The sequence below is a fragment of the Camellia sinensis genome, chromosome 13, assembly GCF_055761805.1.
Source record: "Camellia sinensis isolate YWXY chromosome 13, ASM5576180v1, whole genome shotgun sequence".
Taxonomy (NCBI): domain Eukaryota; kingdom Viridiplantae; phylum Streptophyta; class Magnoliopsida; order Ericales; family Theaceae; genus Camellia; species Camellia sinensis.
Genome location: NC_138973.1, coordinates 84,964,280 through 84,984,385, shown reverse-complemented (window position 1 = coordinate 84,984,385; position 20,106 = coordinate 84,964,280). Strand labels below are relative to the sequence as shown.

Below are 20,106 nucleotides of genomic sequence, written 5' to 3'. Positions count from 1 at the left end.
CTCCATTCTCTCTTTTATTTTTATATTTCAATCCCTTGCACTTCTTTGTCTTGTTACTTTTCACTCCGGTCCTCCCATGGTGAATCACTTAAAGGCTCTTCTTTCTGAAGATAGAGTCGTATCTTTTCATCATCACTTTTCTATCCCCAACGACGTTCAACTGTCCTTAGTTAGGGATGGTGAAGTGGACATGGAGAGGACTGATGAGAACACCATTGTGTTCCCTCTCCTGGCGATCGCCGAAGGGGGTGTCCATTTTCCCTTTCATCCCACTCTTAGGTTTGTATTAAGTCATTAGGGTTTGATTCCGTCCCAACCAAATGTCAACTTCTACCGAATCGTGATGGGCGTGATAGAATTAAACCGCCACCTCCGTCTTAACTTAGAGGTTCCAGCCATTCGGCGTTGTTACGTTCATTCTTGGCATAAAAACGAAAAGAGGCTTGGCGAGGCATTTTGTAGTGGTAAATAGTGAACTCACACCCGCCGTACAAGGCCTCCCTATTAGTTAAAAAACCTAGTGTGAATGGTGTGACTGGTGTGACTGGGGGGGAGCTGTATTAATATTACCAGCGCCCCCCCCCCCCTCTCGCTGATCTGGGCCGTCCATTGATGGTCAACAAGGGCAATATTTCCTCAGGGCTAAAGACACCAATCACCATTTGGTCACCATGCTTGCCAACTCTGGCAAAAAAGTGGATGACTTGATGGTGGTCGTTCATGGTAATTGGGAGTTTGGCAAAGTAGAAAATCACCAAACTCCTCTGCCTAAGCGCAAGAGCAAACCAGGTCACCGATTACTCCCCACCAAGCTTTATTTCAATTCGGCATTTTATGTATGCTAATCGTTTATTTCTGGTGTAAGCAACAACCTCAAAAAGTCCCTCGCTTCTACTGACGAATTGGTGCTTGCTCAGATCAAGATGGTCCTAGATTTCGTCAGTTGGCCGAATCTACAAGGCCAAGGTCATGCCGCGCACATATTACTTCGGTACGACCCAACTTATTCTACCTTTTCGGCGGCTGATCATATTCCCGTTCCGAGAGGTGAGAAGCAACTTGTGGCTCTTGTATTCCCCAATTTCATTAATCTGAGAGACATCGGTGTTGGGGAATTGTCTGCTAGTGAACAGGCCGCTAACAGTGAAGGGGCCAACCACGGTGGCGTAGACCAAGTTATTGACGCCAAACAATGTAGAGACGAAAATGTTGAGTTGGTCATTCCTCAAATCGAATGGCTTAGGGAACTGCCGTTTGACTTCGAAGAAGCCGGCTCCAGTGAGCAAATAGAGATCGAAAGTCCCTGAGAAGAAGACATTTTTCTAGACTTGGATGATTTACCTAGAGTCGGCTCAGAAGACATGGCGGGTGAATCCCTCAGTCAATTTTCTAGAAGACGTAACGCCGAAAAAATAGCAGCATGGGGGAAGGCGGCAAGCGCCAAAGAAGTTCCTCCACCGGCAACTGAAGTCGTTCAAGCTGAACCAGTGGAGGAGTCGGTGCGAGACGATATTGAACCTATAATGAAGGAGTCAGTGACTGAACAGAGGGAGGAGAAGCGTGTTGCTGAATCAACCGAGACAACCGAACAATCGCTTGTTGAAAAGAGGCCAAGGATTTCTTCCCCTCTTGACCTTGCGGGCACCGTTTCTGATCCAGCCAAAAGTCAAAGGATCACCAATCGCAACCGGCACCTCCCCAATGAAGGATCATGCGGTAGCCTTGGGTGTAGTCGCGACCATAGCCCTTCCTGTTGATAAGACTGTGTGTAACAACCCTCACCACTGATTAGTGCTAATCTATGATTAAGCATGTTAAATGACTGATTGACTGAATGTTCTGAACTGATTGATTGAATGTGCTAGTTTAAATGCATTTCTATCTATTTGACTGTTAAATGATTTGTTCATGTATTATGTTTTAAACTGCAAATTGAAGGCCTTATCGACGGCCGAATCCGGAATTGATTAGCGATATGTGCTAATTAGAATTTATGTGATTTTATGGCATGTTTAATTGAAATGTGATTTGGTATGATTGAATTAAATTAAATAAAGCTAAATTACACAAGTTAGACTTATTTACCCTTTTATATCCTTTCATCAGCCCATTCTTGAGCCTAACCGACTAGAGAGAGAGAGAGATAGGAGATAGTTTGAGTTCAAAAAGAATTGCTTGGAGAATTAGAAGATTTAAAGAGAGGATTGCATATTTGAGCTTCTAGACTTGAAATTCAAGACCTAAGATAGGATAATTACCTTCTTGTTTATGAATTCTAGTCTTATGTTGCATGGTTCATGGAAGTTTAGAGATTGAAGTCAAGTTTTGGTTTAGATTGTTGAATTGAAGCTTAAATCATGCATGCATGTGCATATCTTGAAGTTTTAAGTTGTTTTCATGGAAATTCTTGCATGCATGTTTACATTTTGGTTGAAGTCCATGAATTCATCATGTTTTTGAAGAAATAGACTCATTTGGTTTTGTATTAGAAGCTTTGAATTCAATGAGATCATGCATGTTATATGTTCATCATGTTCTTGAAGTTTCCCTAGAAATTGTGTTTAATTGAATTATTTTTGGGCTTTGATTTATCAAATTGATCTTTGAAACATGTCATATTATAAGTTTTAAAGTGTTTTCCAGAAAATTAGCCCAAAAGGATCGAATTTGATGCTTTAAAATTGAGTTTTGAGCTTGAGGTTCAAATTTGGAAATTCCAGATTTTGGACTCACGCTCGAGTGGGGAACTCCACGCGCGAGCGTACATACTGAGTTCATGCAGTCCGCTCGAGCGGGAAAAGTGACGCTCGAGCGGGAAATGCGTGTATCCAGTATTTTGCATGTGTTTACAGTCCGCTCGAGCGGGGGAATGCACGCTCGAGCGAGGACTTGTGTCTCACGCTCGAGCGGAGGTCGAACGCCCATCGAGCGTGAATTTCACCCATCCAGTACTTTTGCAGTCTGCTCAAGTGGAGTAAGTCATGCTCGAGCGGGGCTCTTTTGTCTGCATGTCCGCTCGAGCGGGGAAACCCACACTCGAGTTGGACCCTATTTCAGTAAAAATTTGAAGAGTGTTTAAAAGTGCATCTTTGCATCATCTCTCCATCCTAGGCATTCTTAGGGCATGTTTAAGGCATCTTAAGGAGAATATTGATGTAGAACCACACCGAGTCAAGATTAGGGATTAAGTTATTATTTCCCAACTGTGTAGCTTAGTGTGTGTTCATTCTGTAACTGTGTAGGGTTGGCATCCGAGGACACTCTAGCTGCTTATGGCCCAGTGCTCTGTGAGTAACAATGTTGTAAAGATATGTTCAATCATGAATTTTTCTGAATGAACAACTGTACTACTTTTTGAAATGATATTTCTTACTGAATGAATGTTTGTCCTATTTGTGAACTGTATTCGTGGCATCCATAGCAATTTACTGTTACTGTACTGTACTGCTACTGTCACAGAGATCTCTGTCGGTTCCCATGTTTGGAACCACTACTATTTACTGATATGATGGCCATCAACTGACTGTTCGGTCTGTTAAGACCTACTGTACTGTCTTACTATTAGATGTACCACATATGACTATTATAGATTCTGAATGACTGTTATGGCATGAAATATGAGCCACAAACTGAATGACTGATATATTGATAAATGACTGTTTTCAATACTAAAAGAACATTCATTCTTAATCTCTTTACGCATATGTTATTCACTGGGCTTTAGCTCACTGCTCATATATATATATGTAGGTGTTCAGGCACCGGACCATTGCTAGGAAGCGTCGGGCTAAACACCGTTTTGTCAAAACCAACCAACGTGCCTCACTGTGAGGTACCAAGTGTGATCAAGCTTAGGCTTTTTGGGGTGTCTCAGTTCACCCTTCTGTCTCTATTTTGTAATACTGTATAGACCTGCTCTGTACTGTTATAGTAGAGGTTTGGTCCCTAACCTGAATGTCTGTAAATGATGCATGTATATACTGTTTTGGTTCTGAATATAAATATGTTATGAAAAAGTCTTTTTGCATACAGACTGTTACAGCTCATTGGACATCTTTTAATTACTGTTTTGGCTTCCGCCAGCCCTTGTACTCTGTATTACTGTTAAGCAGACCTTCGGTAATCTTGGATTACTGGCCGGTTATGGTACTAAACCCATAGGGGCGGGTTTGGGTCGTGACACTGTGTTTCACGCTGAACTAGATGTGGTTTCTATTGCTTTGGCCGCACAATCGCCTATTTTGGTAAGTGTTATAATCTATTTTCATCTTTTAGTTTGATAGTTCTCGTTATTTATGTGTTTTTGGTTCTGCATTAGGCCATCAAGCGTATTGCCGAAATCGGACGTCGCTAACTCGATGCCTTGGAATTGATCAGTGCATTGAGGGCTAAGGTGGCAGCCGAACAAAGCAAAGCTAAATTGTCTATGGTCGATCTAGCGGTCGCCAGTCAGAAGGCTGACGTTGAAGCAAAAAAGGCCGAGGAAGAGCGTACTAAAGCCGCCGCCGAGGAAGAGAAAACGATGCATGTGGATTTGTTGTGTTGCGCTATGCTGCGAAGGAGTAGACGAATCTTGTGGACGTTGCTCTAAAGATGGCGCAAGCGGACTTGGAGAAGCTGAAAGCTGAACTCCAACAAGCTTATTCAGCCGCTGAAGAAGCGAAATCAGCGGCTGCCAAAGTGTTCGATGTCGGGGAGTTGGCTGCCAAGGAACTTTATGCCGATAAAGCGCTGAAGTTCGAAAATAGGGGTTTCCAGCATAGTTGTCAAATCGGGATTCGAATCGTGAATAGAAATGGCCATGTACCAAATCGCGAATCGAATCGAATCGCAAATTGTAAAGATTCAGTTATGTTTTCTAAATTACATAAAAAAACATATTTATACACTTAAATATTATAAATATGAAATATTTAGATTTAAAGTAATAAAAATGTTACTTTACATGATGATCACGTGGTCTAGATAGGTAAAACGCTTTTATGGCAAGAGATGTGGGTCCGAGCCCCACCGTGATCTATCATCCTATATTATATTTATGTATTTATGATATAATTTATGTAAATTCACATCACAACATGTATGTATGGCAATCCACATTCATTATAATATGATTCTATGAATGTATGATCATGAATAAGGTTCACAACTTAACAAGTTCTAAACTTTTCAAAACTCTAATCTATACTTGTAAAGTAACTTCTGTCAAAAAGAGATCATACAAAACAGAAGTTAGATTAGACAAAGTTAAAAATTCCAAAAAGCCTTCATTTCTTCATTTCAATCTTCATCATCTCCAAGGTCAATATCATCTTCATCATCATCTACCATAGTCACTTCATTAAACTCTTCTTCCTCTTCCTCTTCTCCACCTTCAATCAATTCAACTTCATCATCATCTTTAAATACTTTTCTTTTTCCTCTATCGGTGGCATTTAAATTTCTTGGTCCTGCGTTAATAAAATTAAATAAGGTTATAAATGAGCAAGTAAATGTGAAAATATAGAAACTAAATCTTTGAAATTAACTTATTTAAAAATTAAAATATAAAATTATACCTCTTTTTCTCTTTTTGCTACTTGTTGTTCCTTCATCATCTTCGAAGCACTCTTGGATGTCCATCCATGAATGATCTTCGGGTAGACATGGATCCTCTTTCTCGGTAATCCATTCATCATCGGACTTCATATCCAATAAATAAATAGGATCATAAGTCTCACCCCTTTCTTGTCTCTTAATTTGCCTCAACTCAAGTTGAATGTTATACTTCACAAAAACTAAAGCATTCAACCGTTGTTGCTCCAACCGGTTTCTTTTCTTCGAGTGCACATGATCAAAAGTGCTCCAATTTCTCTCACACCTGGTGGCACTACAAGTAAGACTTAGCACTCTAATAGCTAGCTTTTGAAGCTCTTTGTACTCTTCTCCGTAACTTTCCCACCATAGAGCTGTAATTAAATGATAAAGAGATGTTAGAGAATAATGCATGCCATTGCCAACATAATTGTTGTGAAATTGTGAATATACAATTTCATAATCAAAAATTTTACCGAGTTGTTTCTTTTCCCTTGTCAAGATGGCCATGCTCATACCAAACATACCCTCGGCCTTCTTGAACTTTTCTAATTGCTTATCAACCTTCGCTCTATCCTCTATATCCAGATACATCCTCTCAATGGTTTTAAATAAACCAATTTTCACCTCCGTATCCACAGTGAAGTTTTCTTGATAATGAAACATAGAAAGAAAGATAACTTCATAAATAAATCACAACACAAATAATTAGACAAAAATAGTAAAAAACTTACATCGGATTAAGGTAATATGGCGCTGCATGAAAAGGCCTATGGAGTTGTGAATCCCATTTAGTATCAATAATTTCCCAAATGCGCTTGTATCTATCCCTCACATGGTTCAAGTTTGAAGCAATTTCTACCTTCGCTCTATCCATAGCTTCATAAATAAATCCCATTGCCGGCTTTTCATCACCATCCACAAGCCTCAAAATTTTCACCAAAGGGAGCACACACTTCAAGCAATACTTGATTGCTTTCCAAAATCTAGTGTCTCCCAAGATTGTTCCTTGTGCCTTTTTTGCATTAACAGATGTAGAATAACTGCTTCTAGCCCGCTCTTCCGATGCAAACATAGCTCTAAGTTGGAGCTTTCTATCTTGGAAACTTTTTAAAGTAAGGAAGGCAGTGGCAAATCTAGTAACCGCGGGTCTTGTCAACTCCCTATTCTTTGCAAATTTTCTGAACAAATCAAGCACCCAAGCATGCCTATAAATGTACATAGCGATTTCCTCGGCTTTAATTATTGTATCTTTGAAAACGGTCAACTCACCTATGTCACTAAACATTAAGTCAAGGCAATGTGCTGCACATGGGGACCAAAACAATTTAGTCCTCTTCTCTTCCAATAATCTACCGACACCTACATACACCGATGCACTATCGGTTACCACTTGAACCACATTTTCTTCCCCAATTTCATTCACAATGTCATCAAGCATCTCAAATAATTTCATAGAATTTTTAATTGCACTGGAGGTGTCTATTGATTTAATAAACACCGTTCCACTTGGACTATTAACAAGGAAATTAGTAAGAGAATGAGACTTTCCATCGGTCCATCCATCGGACATTATAGTGCAACCCGTCTTCTTCCATTCTTTTCTATACACTTCTAAACTTGCATTCACATGATCAACCTTTTTTTTCAAAAAAGATACTCTCACTTCATGATAACTAGGTGGTTTCAATCCCACACCATACTCACCAACCGACTTCAACATCTTTTTAAACAAGGGGCTTTTCACTAAATTAAAAGCCAATGCATGCCCATAAATGACTCTTCAAATATCTCTAATCACGGGCTCCCTTTGCTTCACCATTTGATTTAGGCTTTGTTGCTTTGCCCTCCCCTTTGTGACATATGCATCCATAGTTTCCCCTTTACTTTTCCCCTCAACATTTTTTCTTCAAAACAATCAACATCTATAATATTGTCTTGTTTTTTTCCACTTAACAGTTGTAAAAACATATTCATAACATCTTCAGAAACTTGACTACAAGCACCAACATTATCATGAGTTCCGGTTAAATGATTTTTCATTCGAATCACTCCACCCCAATAATCTTTTCCACAATAATTATATCTCAAATGCATTCTATTGTTATCTTTGACACGGCTACAATGGTCCCATGTCGGATCTTGTTTCCTACTTTTTTTTTTGCTTTTCATTTTTTTTATCCATTAAAAAAAGCAAAATATTTTTTTAATGTCCCACCCACACAGCAGCAACTTCAATGCTTCTACAGTCCACAATAGACAATAAGTAATGGATACTTCTACAGTCCATAATAGACAATAAAGTAATGGAAAAGAAAGAGTATAAAGTCAATATAGCATTTTATATTACCTATATGAAGTTTATCTAGTAACAGCTCAAACAAAATTGAAGACCCAAAAGAGGACAAACTTTAATAAAGTTTTGAAGACTATACGAAGGGCCACGAAGCAGATTCCAGCAGCAAGGGGCCACCAAACAGTGAGAAGAAGGACCACGAAGCTCTGCATCGAACAAAGAGGTGAGTATTTCTAGGGTTTTGTTTGTTGGGAGTAAAAAGAGACCATGGGTTACCTTGGTTGGACTGTCGTTTGGTCTTAGAAGACTAGGCGACCCATCTTCTGCCAAGAAAAAGCAAAAAAATTGGGCCAAAAATTGAATTTTTTTTATTCGGGTCCAAGAAAACTGGGTCGACCCGCGACTGTAAGGAATCGTGCGATTCAGCGATTCTTCAATTCGTATCGTGAATCGATCGATTCAGATGCAATTCTGTGCCATTTGCGATTCCATCTACCTGTTCGAATTGATTTCTATGTGTATCGAACCGAATCGTACGATTCGAATCGCGAATCGTACGATTCTAACAACAGAGGTTTCAAGCATGGCTGGCTTAAAGCCTTGGCAGCTGCAAAAGCTACGCTCAATACGCCAATTCCGTATGAGCAAGAAGAAGTAGACCCTCTGAAATCGGATCCTGAGGACTTTTGAAGTAGGATAATGTAATCATTTTCGTTATATTTTTGTTCTTTTTGATGTAACCATTTTCGTTATGTTTTTGTTCTTTTTGATGTAATGGGGCCGTTTTCATATGTAAAGTGAAATAGATGTAATGGATTCAGTTTTTTAATGAAAATAGTTTGTTGGTTTATTAATGAATACATAGCTTGCTGCACACCTCAACACTCTTCTTAATTTTTATTCAATGGAACATGTTTAATGATGCTAAGTGGCATACATGGATCGCCCTATTCGGCCTGCATCACTCCTTTGCTTCGGTACCACGTTTGAATCGACACCAAGCATTGGTCAAGTAGGGCACTATGTGCCGATTCGGCTGCCTGCTCTACCAGCAAATGTGATGCCGAATAGATTCATATATCTGCCCTTACCCCAATTGATCGCATGGTGCGCCGACTACATAGGCGACTGTTGCATCACTCTTTAGCACAAAGCATTTGTAACACCTACCTCCTTTATTAACTGTTAAATCTGAAGGTTACCTTAATCATGTGCTTTTATGTGATTTATATGCTTGCATGTGTGTTAATTATATGCCATGGATTATTTGAAGTATGTTTTGATTCACAGATATGTTAATTTGTGAAAAAGACCTGTCTGATTCGTTAAATTATAAGGTTAAAAATTTGATGTTGGACTAGGTGGTTAGAGCCTAATTCACTTTAAGAAGATTAAGTTTGGGTTAAGTTAAATTAGATTATATGAAGATTGCCTTGATTAGGTGAATTTGATTTAAATTAAGTGAAACTTAAAATTTTATTACGGAAAATGTTGGTCTAGTCAACAAATAAGAGGAATAGAGACATGAGAGAGAGTTCTAGAGAAAGGGAAAAAAAGAGCTCAAGAGAGGAAAGAAGAAAAGAGGAGTATCAAGGGGCTTATAGAGTAAACCTTCATCAATTCCACAATCAAGGTAAGAATTCTTATCTAACCCATAAGATTAAGTAAATTTATCCATGAGATTGTAGAAGTTGAGTTGAATTAGGGATTGGGTGGTGTATGTTTGAGTTATAAAACCTAAAAGGAGACCTTGTAGGATATGGCTCAAAATCTTGTTATACATGGCACCCTACATGATCAATCACTCATTTCTTGCATGATTCTTGAGGATGGAGGATGAAACTCCATGGATTTTTGAGTTTGGAAGTTAACATTTGCATAGTTGTTGATTTTTGGCCCTAAATTCTAGAGTTTGATCTTGTTGTATGACAAATGAGTTTTGTTTTGAAGTCATGGTTTAACTGGAGGTTAGAACTTGATTATTCAACATGTTTTTGTGAGTTTTGGGTTCTGATTTGCATGAATTTGAAGTTGGGTTTGCAAAAATGGAGTTTCAACTTTGAAGCAAATTTTCGAATTGGTTTTTCACCCAGACCGCTCAAGTGGCCTAGGCCACCACACGAGCGGCCAAGCCTTTTTCTGCTCCACTTTTTCTTTTGCTGGTGGACCGCACGAGCGGCAGGGGGCACGGCACGAGCGGCCGGCCTTCCTCTGTTCACTTTTTCATTCTGCTCACTAGAGCGGCCAAGGCCACCGCACGAGCAACCAGGGCTGCCACACGTGTGGCCAGTACGGCCAGCTTAGGTTTATTTCCTTTCTGTTTTCTTTGCTTTTCGGGCCTCCAATTGCATGGTTTTCAACTGTTTTCGTATGCATTTGCATTGCACGAACACAAGAGAAAATGAAAGAATGATTGTGAATGGGTTAGAGAATAAATAACGGTTAGGTTAGGTAGTGTTTGCATGAGAGGATTGTGTGTTAAACCATTGTGTTTAAATCTATTTGTGTAGGTCAAATGCCGCGTCCTACCCACGTGTTCTAAAGAGCCAACAGTGAGTAACAACCTTGTAAAGATATGTTTGAATTATAAGTATTTTATGACTTACAAAATACTCTGTTTCTAAAATGTTATTTTCTGACTGATTGAATGATTGTCCTGTTTTATAAACTGTATTCGTGGCATCCTTAGCATCTGTTACTATTTCGGTTACAGAGATCTCTGTCAATTCCAATTCTTGGAACTTCTGTTTACTGTATTGATGGCCATCATATATGACTGTTCGATCTTCATGACCGTCTGCACTGTCCTGCTATTGGACGTACCACGTATAACTGCTACGTTTTCTGTATGAAATATGGATTTGCTATGCAAATGAATCTAATTTTCTATCTAATGCTATAAGTAGCTGATTTGGATTACTGTAAGGACTTCATTCATAACCTCTTTATACTATTGTTAGTCACTGGGCTTTAGCTCATTCTTTTATATATGTATATAGGTGATCAAGTGCAGGAGGGGACGTAGTGGCGTCGACCCAGCCTTAGTTTTGTTAAGCCAGCTTTTGTGCCTCGTCATGAGGTTCTTATCAGTCATGTGTCACGGCTCTTGGGTGGTCCGGGAGTCACTCTTTTGAGATTAGTTCTTATCAGTCACTGTGTATATAGATATGTCTCTATGAAAATTCATTTTGTCTCATTTAAGTCTTCACAGCTCATTGGACGTTTTATTTTCTGAGTTATTGGCTTCTGCCAGCCCCGTTACTGTATTACGGTTATGTAGGCCTTTGGTAATCACGGATTACTAGCCGGTTACGACACTAAACCTATAAGGGCGAGTTTGGGTCGTGACAGATTGGTATCAGAGCACTAGTTATATCACACACACACGTCCAAATAAGCTATAGGATGTCCTAGGAAAGAAGTTAGGGCAATTTACTTGCATGTGTGCGTGTGTGGACTCCTTATGTGTCTATGTGATGACAATGGAAATGTGAAACCTATGCATCCTATGTTTATTATCATTCTGTTTACTTATAGACCAATAGAGAACGCAAGACCTAAAAATGCATCTGAGTCTTCTAATGCGAGAATGGACCGGTTAGAGTGAATGGTGGAATTACTGATAGAAATTTTGAGACAATAACAGAGACAGCCATTCCCATCTCCTCTTCCACCACCAATTCTTGTTGAGCCACCTACTGATGGTGATATTATCGCCTTGACGCAGAAGTTTAACAAAATGAAACCACCTACATTTTCAGAGGGCCTTGAACCACTAAAGGCCGAAGCATGGATCTTAGAAATTGAAAAGCTGTTTGAAGTTTTTCCATGTTCTGAAGAGCAAAAGGTTTTGTTGGCAACTTTTACCTTGCAAGAAAAAGCTAGAAGGTGGTGGATGCTAATCTATGATTAGAATACTATCATGACTTAGGCACAGTTCAAAGAGGCATTCTATGAAAAATATTTCCCACAGTGTGTAAAAGATTGCAAAGTAACAGAATTTGAGCAATTAAAGCAGGGTACTATGTCGGTAGCGGAGTATGAAGCCAAATTCACCGAGATTGCATGGTATGCACTACTTATGGTAGATATCGATTACAAGAAAGCTAGGAAATTTGAAGGCGGACTTGATGTTGAGGTTCTTGACCAGATCAATGTACTAAGGCTAAGTTTGGCAACTCCTAAAAAATCCAAAAAGTCAAAAAGTCACTATCTTATTTAAGTCACATCATCTTATTTAAGTCACATCACTTCTCTAACACATCACTTCAAACCCAACCCAAACCTAACCCATATTTCATAAAAAGTCAAAAATACACTTATTTAGACCATCCCAAACAACCCCTAAAGTTGTTAAAATATGTTGATGTCCTGGATAGAGCCCTCATGGTTGAGGTGAATATTGTTGCCCTCATACAAGCAGAGACACCGGTGATCGAATTGAAGGGTAAGAGACAAGGATCCAACTTTAAGAAGGGCCGGAACAACTCAAACAACTCACAGAACAAGAGACAAAATACGGGATCATCAAATAGCTCTAGCCAAGGGAATGATACACCCGTTTGCTCAAAATATGGAAAAAGACATAAGGGAGTTTGCCATAGAATTTCTGGTGCATGTTTTCGGTGTGAAAAAATAGGCCACATGATTAAGGATTGTCCTTTGGCATCCCAAGGCACACATAGACCCATGGCAAGTTCTGTCGCATCAGCCTCAACGCCGAAGTCTAATCTGAAAGCTGCTATAGGGAAGAAAACTTTGAGGCAAGGACGAGTATTTGTGCTTGTACCAAGGGATGTGCAGAATATAGAGACAGTTGTGCCAAGTATCCTTCCTATGTGTTCCCAGAAAGCTTATGTTTTAATTGACTCGGGATCTACGCATTCTTTTGTATCATATGCTTTTGCTCCTAAATTAATGAGACCTATGGAACCAATGCATTACTTGTTAACTGTGTCTTTACCAACTGGGGGATCTATGACTTGTGCTTATATGTACCCTGCGTGTGAAATTGTTGTTGGGGATATGACTTTATATGTTGATTTATTGCCTCTACATATGGGGTATTTTGATGTAATTCTAGAAATGGACTGGTTAACAAAATATCATGCCACCATTGACTGCGTAACGAAACAAGTAGTGTTTCGCCTACCTGAATTGCCTAAATTTAAATTTAATGGAGTTGGTGTCGTAACTCCCCCATACTTAATTTCCTCTATAAAAGCAAATAGGTTGATTAACAAAGGCTGTAGGGGACCCTACTTTTACGCGGCGCGCTGTATCAGTAGCTCAGTTTGTACTCGAGCAACTTATGACACTTCGTTCTGGATGTCGCAGTGCGGTTCTGATAGCTTGTTGATTGGCGCGGGAGTAGTTATCAGCCAAGTGTTTGTAATCTACACATAATGAAAGAATGTTAGCTCGGCAAAAATATTCAATCAAAAGAAAAGCATAACCGAGCTACTTTGCTCACCAACGCCCCTGATGTTGGCCGAAAGATACCACATTGAGGCCACTTAAGTTACAATTTTAGTCTTTCAATTTTATTTATTTGGTGGAGATGATGTGTTTCGTGCACTTGTACAAATTTGGCAGGAAATGTGAAACTTCAATAAAAAAGGGCGTGAAAGCAGATTCTTTATGCAAGAAGTGAAAAATCCGAGCCAGCCAGACTACAGCACGTGCAGCCCACCACCGCTCGAGCGGCCCTCATGGGCGCACGAGAGGCCCACCTAGGGACGCGTGCACGAAATTTTTGATCTGTTTTGCTGCGAATAAAAGACAAAAAATTAGCAAAACCTAGGGTTCGAAAAATTACTTCAGAATAGAGGGATGCTAGGGTTCCAAAGAGGTGATATTCTACCAAAGCTTGAAGGACACTTCCATGGGGGTTTCTTTCTCATCTTCTTCCCCTTTCCACTCCTCCATGAGTGGCTAGTCGTCTTTTCTAGAGTTTTGATGAAACCCTAGCCATGTAATGAAATTTTTCATGAGCTTTAGTTGTAAATTGGTTTGAATGAATGTGTGGATGATTTAGAAGTTTTTAATAATTGTTTCGTTCATCTCTTCAAGCATTTTACTCTCTGTGATTGTTTAATGCTTTCCATACATTAGTATTCTTTGTGTTTGTATTCAAAGTACGAGACGATTCATGCTATGAGAGACGGGTCGTTTTGCTAGCATAGTTTACAGCAAACGACTCGTACTACTCGAGATGATTCGTGCTTGTACATTGAATGCAACAACCCTCTTGATCAATATTTCAAACTTGTAGTAGTGAAATATTGGATAGTTCAAACCGAATCGCAATTGGTGGCCAATATTAAATCTCATTCATGTGGTTAGTGGTGAATTCTCTATCTTAGGATTTTTCCCGAAAATTAATATCTCAAACCCTAATTTTAGTTGTCAGTCTAATTCCTCAGTTTCTTTAATTGCTGTTCAGTTATAAAATCAATCTTATCTTTTTAATCAAAATTAATTTAGGAATTTTGCGATTGAATTAATCTAATTTCAAATTTGTCCCTACGGATCGATACCTAGGCTTGCCATTATTCTGATAGAATTTAATATAATTTAGTGATTTATTTTTGGTGTGTTCAACGACCCATCAAATTTATGTACCAGCACGGTATGGGCTTCTCGGAATCCTCGTAAATGGCAGACACCCATAGAAAGTCATCATCGTTCAATTCTTTGTGCAGTGTGCTTTCTACTAGTTTTGCTCGGCTCTTCCTGACCTTGAGGTACCAGTCAAAGGCGCCCTTATTTTTACTAAGTGTGTATAGATGAAATATCTCGGCTAGGCCAAGATTTAAACTGAGGATATGGTTTAGCGCGGCCACACCATTAATTATCTTGTATGTATTATTTTGATACTTGCGTGGGATATAACTTGGTTTGCCTCAAAAATTTGCAAACAAGGGGTTGCACGGGAAAACAGAGCCCTCCTTCCACTATTGATACCACGGTGAAGGGGAAAAATCCAATTTGCCCCAAGGTGTCTCTTCTTTCATGGCTAGCTCAATTGGGACGTCATCAGGGATGCTGAACTCCTTGCGGAACTTAGCTATGGCCCCATGCAAACTGACCATAAATAAGTACTTGCCCATTTATCCCGGTTTTATTTTGACCACTAAAACTAATTTATTGCTCGGCCAGATGGTTGCTCGATCTGGGAGCGTCACCAGTTTGCAATGTTGAGGTGTGTCTGGTCGATCCTAGTTCGTTCTGCATTGTTAAAAAAGTAAGTGCATGGCTAGCACGACAGGAGTTTTTTCTCGACTATCAAAATTAAAGCTATTCTTTGCTCGGCCATAGAGCCTAGGGTTGGGTGTTAGGCCGATTGTGGGGCCTAAAGCCTAGGTGTTTTATCTCGGCCTTAGTCCAGCACCCCTACGTCTCATCTAGCGCGATTCTAACCAATTTTAAGGAGCACAAACAAGGTTTTTGCCCAGTTTGATCATTTTTTTGATTAAAAACTGAACTCGTGCTCGGTTTTTCCCAGAATTCATACTGTTCATCCTAAATTCTGAAGTCACATACGGAAACAAAGAGGAATAAGGGGCACAGAGGCCACTTGTATGTTTTTGGTTTCGGTTTTGCCTAATTTCTACAAATGTTTACTAGTTTCACACTAAAGAAGGTGTTGATAGAGGCTTAATAGCTTAGAAATAAGAATAAAAAGGAAAAACTAGAAGAACACAGAAGAGATGAAATGAAAAGATTGAAAAAACTCACTGGGAATGGCTTAGAGCTTCGATCCAATCGGGAAAAGGGCTTCGGCAGTGGTTGACGAATCGATTGGTTCAAGAAGAGTGGCCTAGAACACACAAAACGACGACGACAATGACGGCGATGACGATACAAGCTCTGAGTAGGCTAGGGTTTTTCTTGGAGAATAAGATGAATAGTGGAGTGGACGAAGGGGTGTATATATCGCCTATTTATGGGTGAAAACCCAAAGGGCGCCAACCTTTCAAATTTCGGAGATAGTAGGGGCAGCTGTGGAGTTGCACAGAACCTCTAAGGGAACGCCATGTGTCACTAACTTGATGGGTTGTCAGTACAGTTAATTGATGGGTGACAGGACATCGGGCACAAGTCCCTGAAACCGGCCAGAATTAACAGCTTGGCTAGAAAGGCTAATCTCAATCACGTTCAACTCAGATGGGATTAAGGGGCAATTGAGAAGGAGATTTGTACCAAACAATGGGCCAAGCTATACCAACACGGAGTATGGTGTTGAGCTGGGCCAGACAAACACAAAATGTAGTGTTAGACCAATCTATACCAGCATAGAGTTTGGTGTTGGAACGGGCTATCTTGGTCGGGCTAACTTAGTAGGGGCCCTGGTCTAGGACAGGGCTATCTTTTAGCGTCACGGTGCAGAGGCCATGTTAACACCACAAGATTGATCGGATTAGGTATGGCGTCGTGTAGGCACAGAGAATGTGTAGTGTGCTATGGGCAAGCTGTGTAGCCGAGATAATTGTCTGCGCATCCATGGCTGACCAGCTTGAGAGAATGCCGCCAAGGTACTGACCAAGCGCAGCTCCATTTCGAAGGTTGGCATGGCTTAGCTCGACACTGGAATGATCAGAGGCAATATCTTTGGTGCTACCCAAGTAATAGCACGGTTAGGTATTCCACGTGGACCAATGGAGAGGAAACCACTTTGGGTGTACGTCAATACCGTTTGGCAGTATTCACATATACACGTGTAAGGAATAGAGAATGCAGTACAGCCACACGTTTAGCAAAGGACAACAGAGATAGTGCGCACACAATCTAAGACTGCATGGCCAACCTAGAAAAGGAGACAGGAGCAAACTCAAAGCAGTAAGCAACCTTTAGCCACTTTCTCTCTATAGTGCTCTGTATTTTCTCTTCTCCTCTAAGAAAGCCAACTTGACTGTCGGAGGGATTTTCCGGCAACCCATCCGCCGGGTAGCTCACCCTTGTTTGTTCGCAGTAAACGGAGTTCTGTCAGAGTAAGTCAAGCTTGGTAGCAAGGAATACGGAGGGAGACAAATATTTTCCACCCGTACAATTATGGTTTTACTTCATTGTAAAAATCCCATTTCGTAAATCAATTGAGTGCAGTGCAGTAATCTGATGCAAAGCGAGAAGATTACAATCTGCATTAAGTTTAATTAAGAAAAAAAAAAAAAAGAAGTTCAAAGTCAATGAAAGAAAAGGAAAAACATACATATACATATGAAAGTTTTACATTTTTGTTTAGCATAAAAATTGTTAAAACATAAAAATATTAAATTTCTTGTATAAAGAACATAAAAATATTAAATTTCTTGTATAAAGAACATAACAACTTGTTTTTTAGTTAAAGAATTATTGTCAATACAGAATTTACAAAAAGAAAATTTCGTATTAACAAAAAGAAAATTTACAAATAAGTGATACTATCTTAAAATAATTATAAATTTATAAAAAAAAATTATGATTTTAATCATTAAAATGTATAAAATTTACCATAAATCTATCATTATTTTTCAAAATTAACACTAATTTATTATTTCCCCTTAACAAAATACATATTCTAAAATAAATTTTGTTTAATTCCATTCAATTTCTCTTTCATTTTTTATCCTATTTTCAATCTAACCAAACCGTCCTTCCTAATATTTTTAATTTTAACCACAAAAGGAAAAATTAGCAGAAAATATTTTTTGTAATTATTAAAATCAACCAACTAATTTATAATTAATTTCTTATATTTCATTTATATAATTTTTTTCCTAAAAATATATGAAAATTTAATTTATATGAATACCGTACCTGTGCGAGGAGCGCATTCCCTTATCCAAATTCCATTTTTTCCCGTCATTTCCAAAACCAGAGGTCTCTTTGCAGAGAGAGTGAGAGTGAGAGCTCAACAATGGCGTCCTCTTCAGTAGGCTCAACCCTCACTTCTTCCTCCACATCTCCTTCACTCTGTCTCAATTCTCTCACCCACATCCACTGTGTTTCATCATCATCATCACCATCCACAATCTCCTTTGGCCCTAGTTTTAGAGCTCTACCCAGAAAAAGCCAAGCCTTGCACCACCATAGGACCAAGGGAGGTCCATCAATCAAGTCTTAAATGCTGGATTTCTCGAGTTCATTCTTCGAATGAGGGCTCGGAGGAGAAGACGATCCGACAAGCCCTCCCGGGTCGGGCGTCACGGCGGTTGAAGAAAAGGAGGAACCACAGTGCCTACCAGGCCTCCGTCAGTATGAAACCATGGCCTTTTTGAGGCTCGACATGTCCGAAGACGAGCGACTCGCTCTTACCCAGAAGCACGAAGAGGTGCATCTTCAATTTCCCCCAATTTTTTCTTCGCAATTCGTGTTATATGTACAGCACAGTGTAAATTAGGTTAGGATGAAAATAAAATTATAATTTATAGTATCTTATTAAAATTTGATAAAGACATTGAAATAATATAAATAAATACTATTAACTTCTAATAATTTTACTTATATTACATGTTCTATAGAATTGAAATAAAAATAATAACATATTACAAATTAAAATATTAAAAGCATACTTGCCAAGTAAATTAAGAAAAAATTGTAAACACTAAACAAAACATAGAAATTAAAACTATTGTACACTTGTTACTGCTCTGTAATCTAAAAAAAAAAAAACTAAACACCAAATAAAGCACACCAACAACTGCTATGTGATCTCAACAAATTAGATTGAAAATTAAATATCAAACAATGCGTACCAGTCTATACTTTGTAATTCCAAACAAATCAAATAAATCAATGCACACCAACCAGTACTCTACAACAGGGTTTTTAAAGGCTCAAGGCGCACTAAGGCGCTGAAGGTCTCTTGGGGCCTAGGCGCAAGGCGCAAGGCGAGGCGCGGGCTTTATTGAAGTAAGGCGCACAGTCTTCGTAAAAAATAAAAAAATTAATATAGACTAATCATTCATAGTACTAAAACAATTTTTTACATACTAGTACTTACTACACAACACAAAAAATAAATAACAGAAAAAAAACAATTTCAGTATAATGATTATTACATAAATAAAAAAAATTAACAATTTCATACATACAATTTCAATATAATGTTTAAATTAAATAACAATTTCAGTATAATTAATTAATTCATACATACATAAATAAATACAAAATAGATACATAAATTAATTAATTATTATGATTATTACATACATAAATAAATTAATTAATTAATTCATACATACATTAATTCATAAATAAAAATTATTATGATTATATGATTATATAATTAATTCAAAAAATAAAAATAATTAATTCATAATTAATTCATAAATTAATTATTATGATTATAACAATTTCAGTATAATGTTTAAATTAAATAACAATTTCAGCATAATGATGAATCAATTTCAGTATAATCATAATGAATGTAATGTATCTATTTTTTTTATTTATGTATGTATGAATTTATTTATTTATTTATTTATGTATGTAATAATCATAATGAATGTAATGTAATGTATGTATAATCATAATGAATGTAATGTATGTATGTATGAATTAATTAATTTATTTATTTATGTAATGTATCTAATTTATTTATTTCAGTATAATCTATTTATGTATGAATTAATTAATTAATTAATTTAATTCATGTATGTCATTTTTTTTTTTAACAGAGACAGAGTCAGGAAAAAAATAAAAACAAAAAAAAGAACAGAACTAACTAGCAGAATAAGAGGGGAAGGAAAAAAAAAAAAAAAACAAACAGAGCTTCGATTCGACAGAGAAGAGCCCAGTCGGAAGAAGAAGAGGAGCCCAACGAGCGAAGCAGAAAAAGAAAAAAAAAAAAAAAAAAAAGGAAAAAAAAACGATCGAGGTTCGAAGAAGAAGGAGTTGAAGGAGGTTCGACAAAGGTTCGCGAAGAAGAAGAAGAAGAGGAGTACCTGGTTCGAGAGAGAGAGACGAGTCCAGTCGGAAGAAGTCGAAGGAGCTTCGTTGAAGGAGAACACAGATTAGGGCTTCGATTAGGTTCGATTTGAGTCCTCTTCTCTTTTCAGATGTATTGTATTGCATATGAGTTGTAATCGTATGTGTTGGAGGCAAGAGCTTCACAATTTTCAGCCGTCAGATATGAATTAAGCACAAATCGAAGAAGCCCGACTAGGCGCGCGACTTGCGCCTCTTCCAGGCGTACCTAAGGCACGCGACTGTTATACCTCGCCTCGCCTAGGCCTCCTCAAGTCGCGCCGACT

General features: G+C 38.4%; 1 protein-coding gene across 4 annotated transcripts; it reads right to left on the bottom strand.

The window, feature by feature from the left end:
* Positions 1–5,079: 5,079 nt before the first annotated feature.
* LOC114311629 (uncharacterized) lies at positions 5,080–18,772 on the bottom strand. 4 transcript variants are annotated; one of them, XM_082902711.1, is made up of 4 exons: positions 6,309–8,660; positions 6,051–6,224; positions 5,559–5,948; positions 5,080–5,450 (listed from the first exon to the last, which is right to left on the bottom strand). In XM_082902711.1, the coding sequence occupies exons 2-4, from the start codon at positions 6,166–6,168 to the stop codon at positions 5,281–5,283; spliced, it is 678 nt and encodes a 225-aa protein (XP_082758837.1). In that variant the 5' UTR covers positions 6,169–6,224; positions 6,309–8,660; the 3' UTR covers positions 5,080–5,280. The 4 variants fall into 3 exon arrangements, 3 of the variants coding, with proteins under 3 accessions (XP_028113557.1, XP_082758837.1, XP_028113558.1); XM_028257756.2 differs by lacking the exon at positions 6,309–8,660 and adding an exon at positions 17,669–18,772; XM_028257757.2 differs by lacking the exons at positions 6,051–6,224; positions 6,309–8,660 and adding an exon at positions 17,669–18,772.
* Between the last annotated feature and the right edge of the window lie 1,334 nt (positions 18,773–20,106).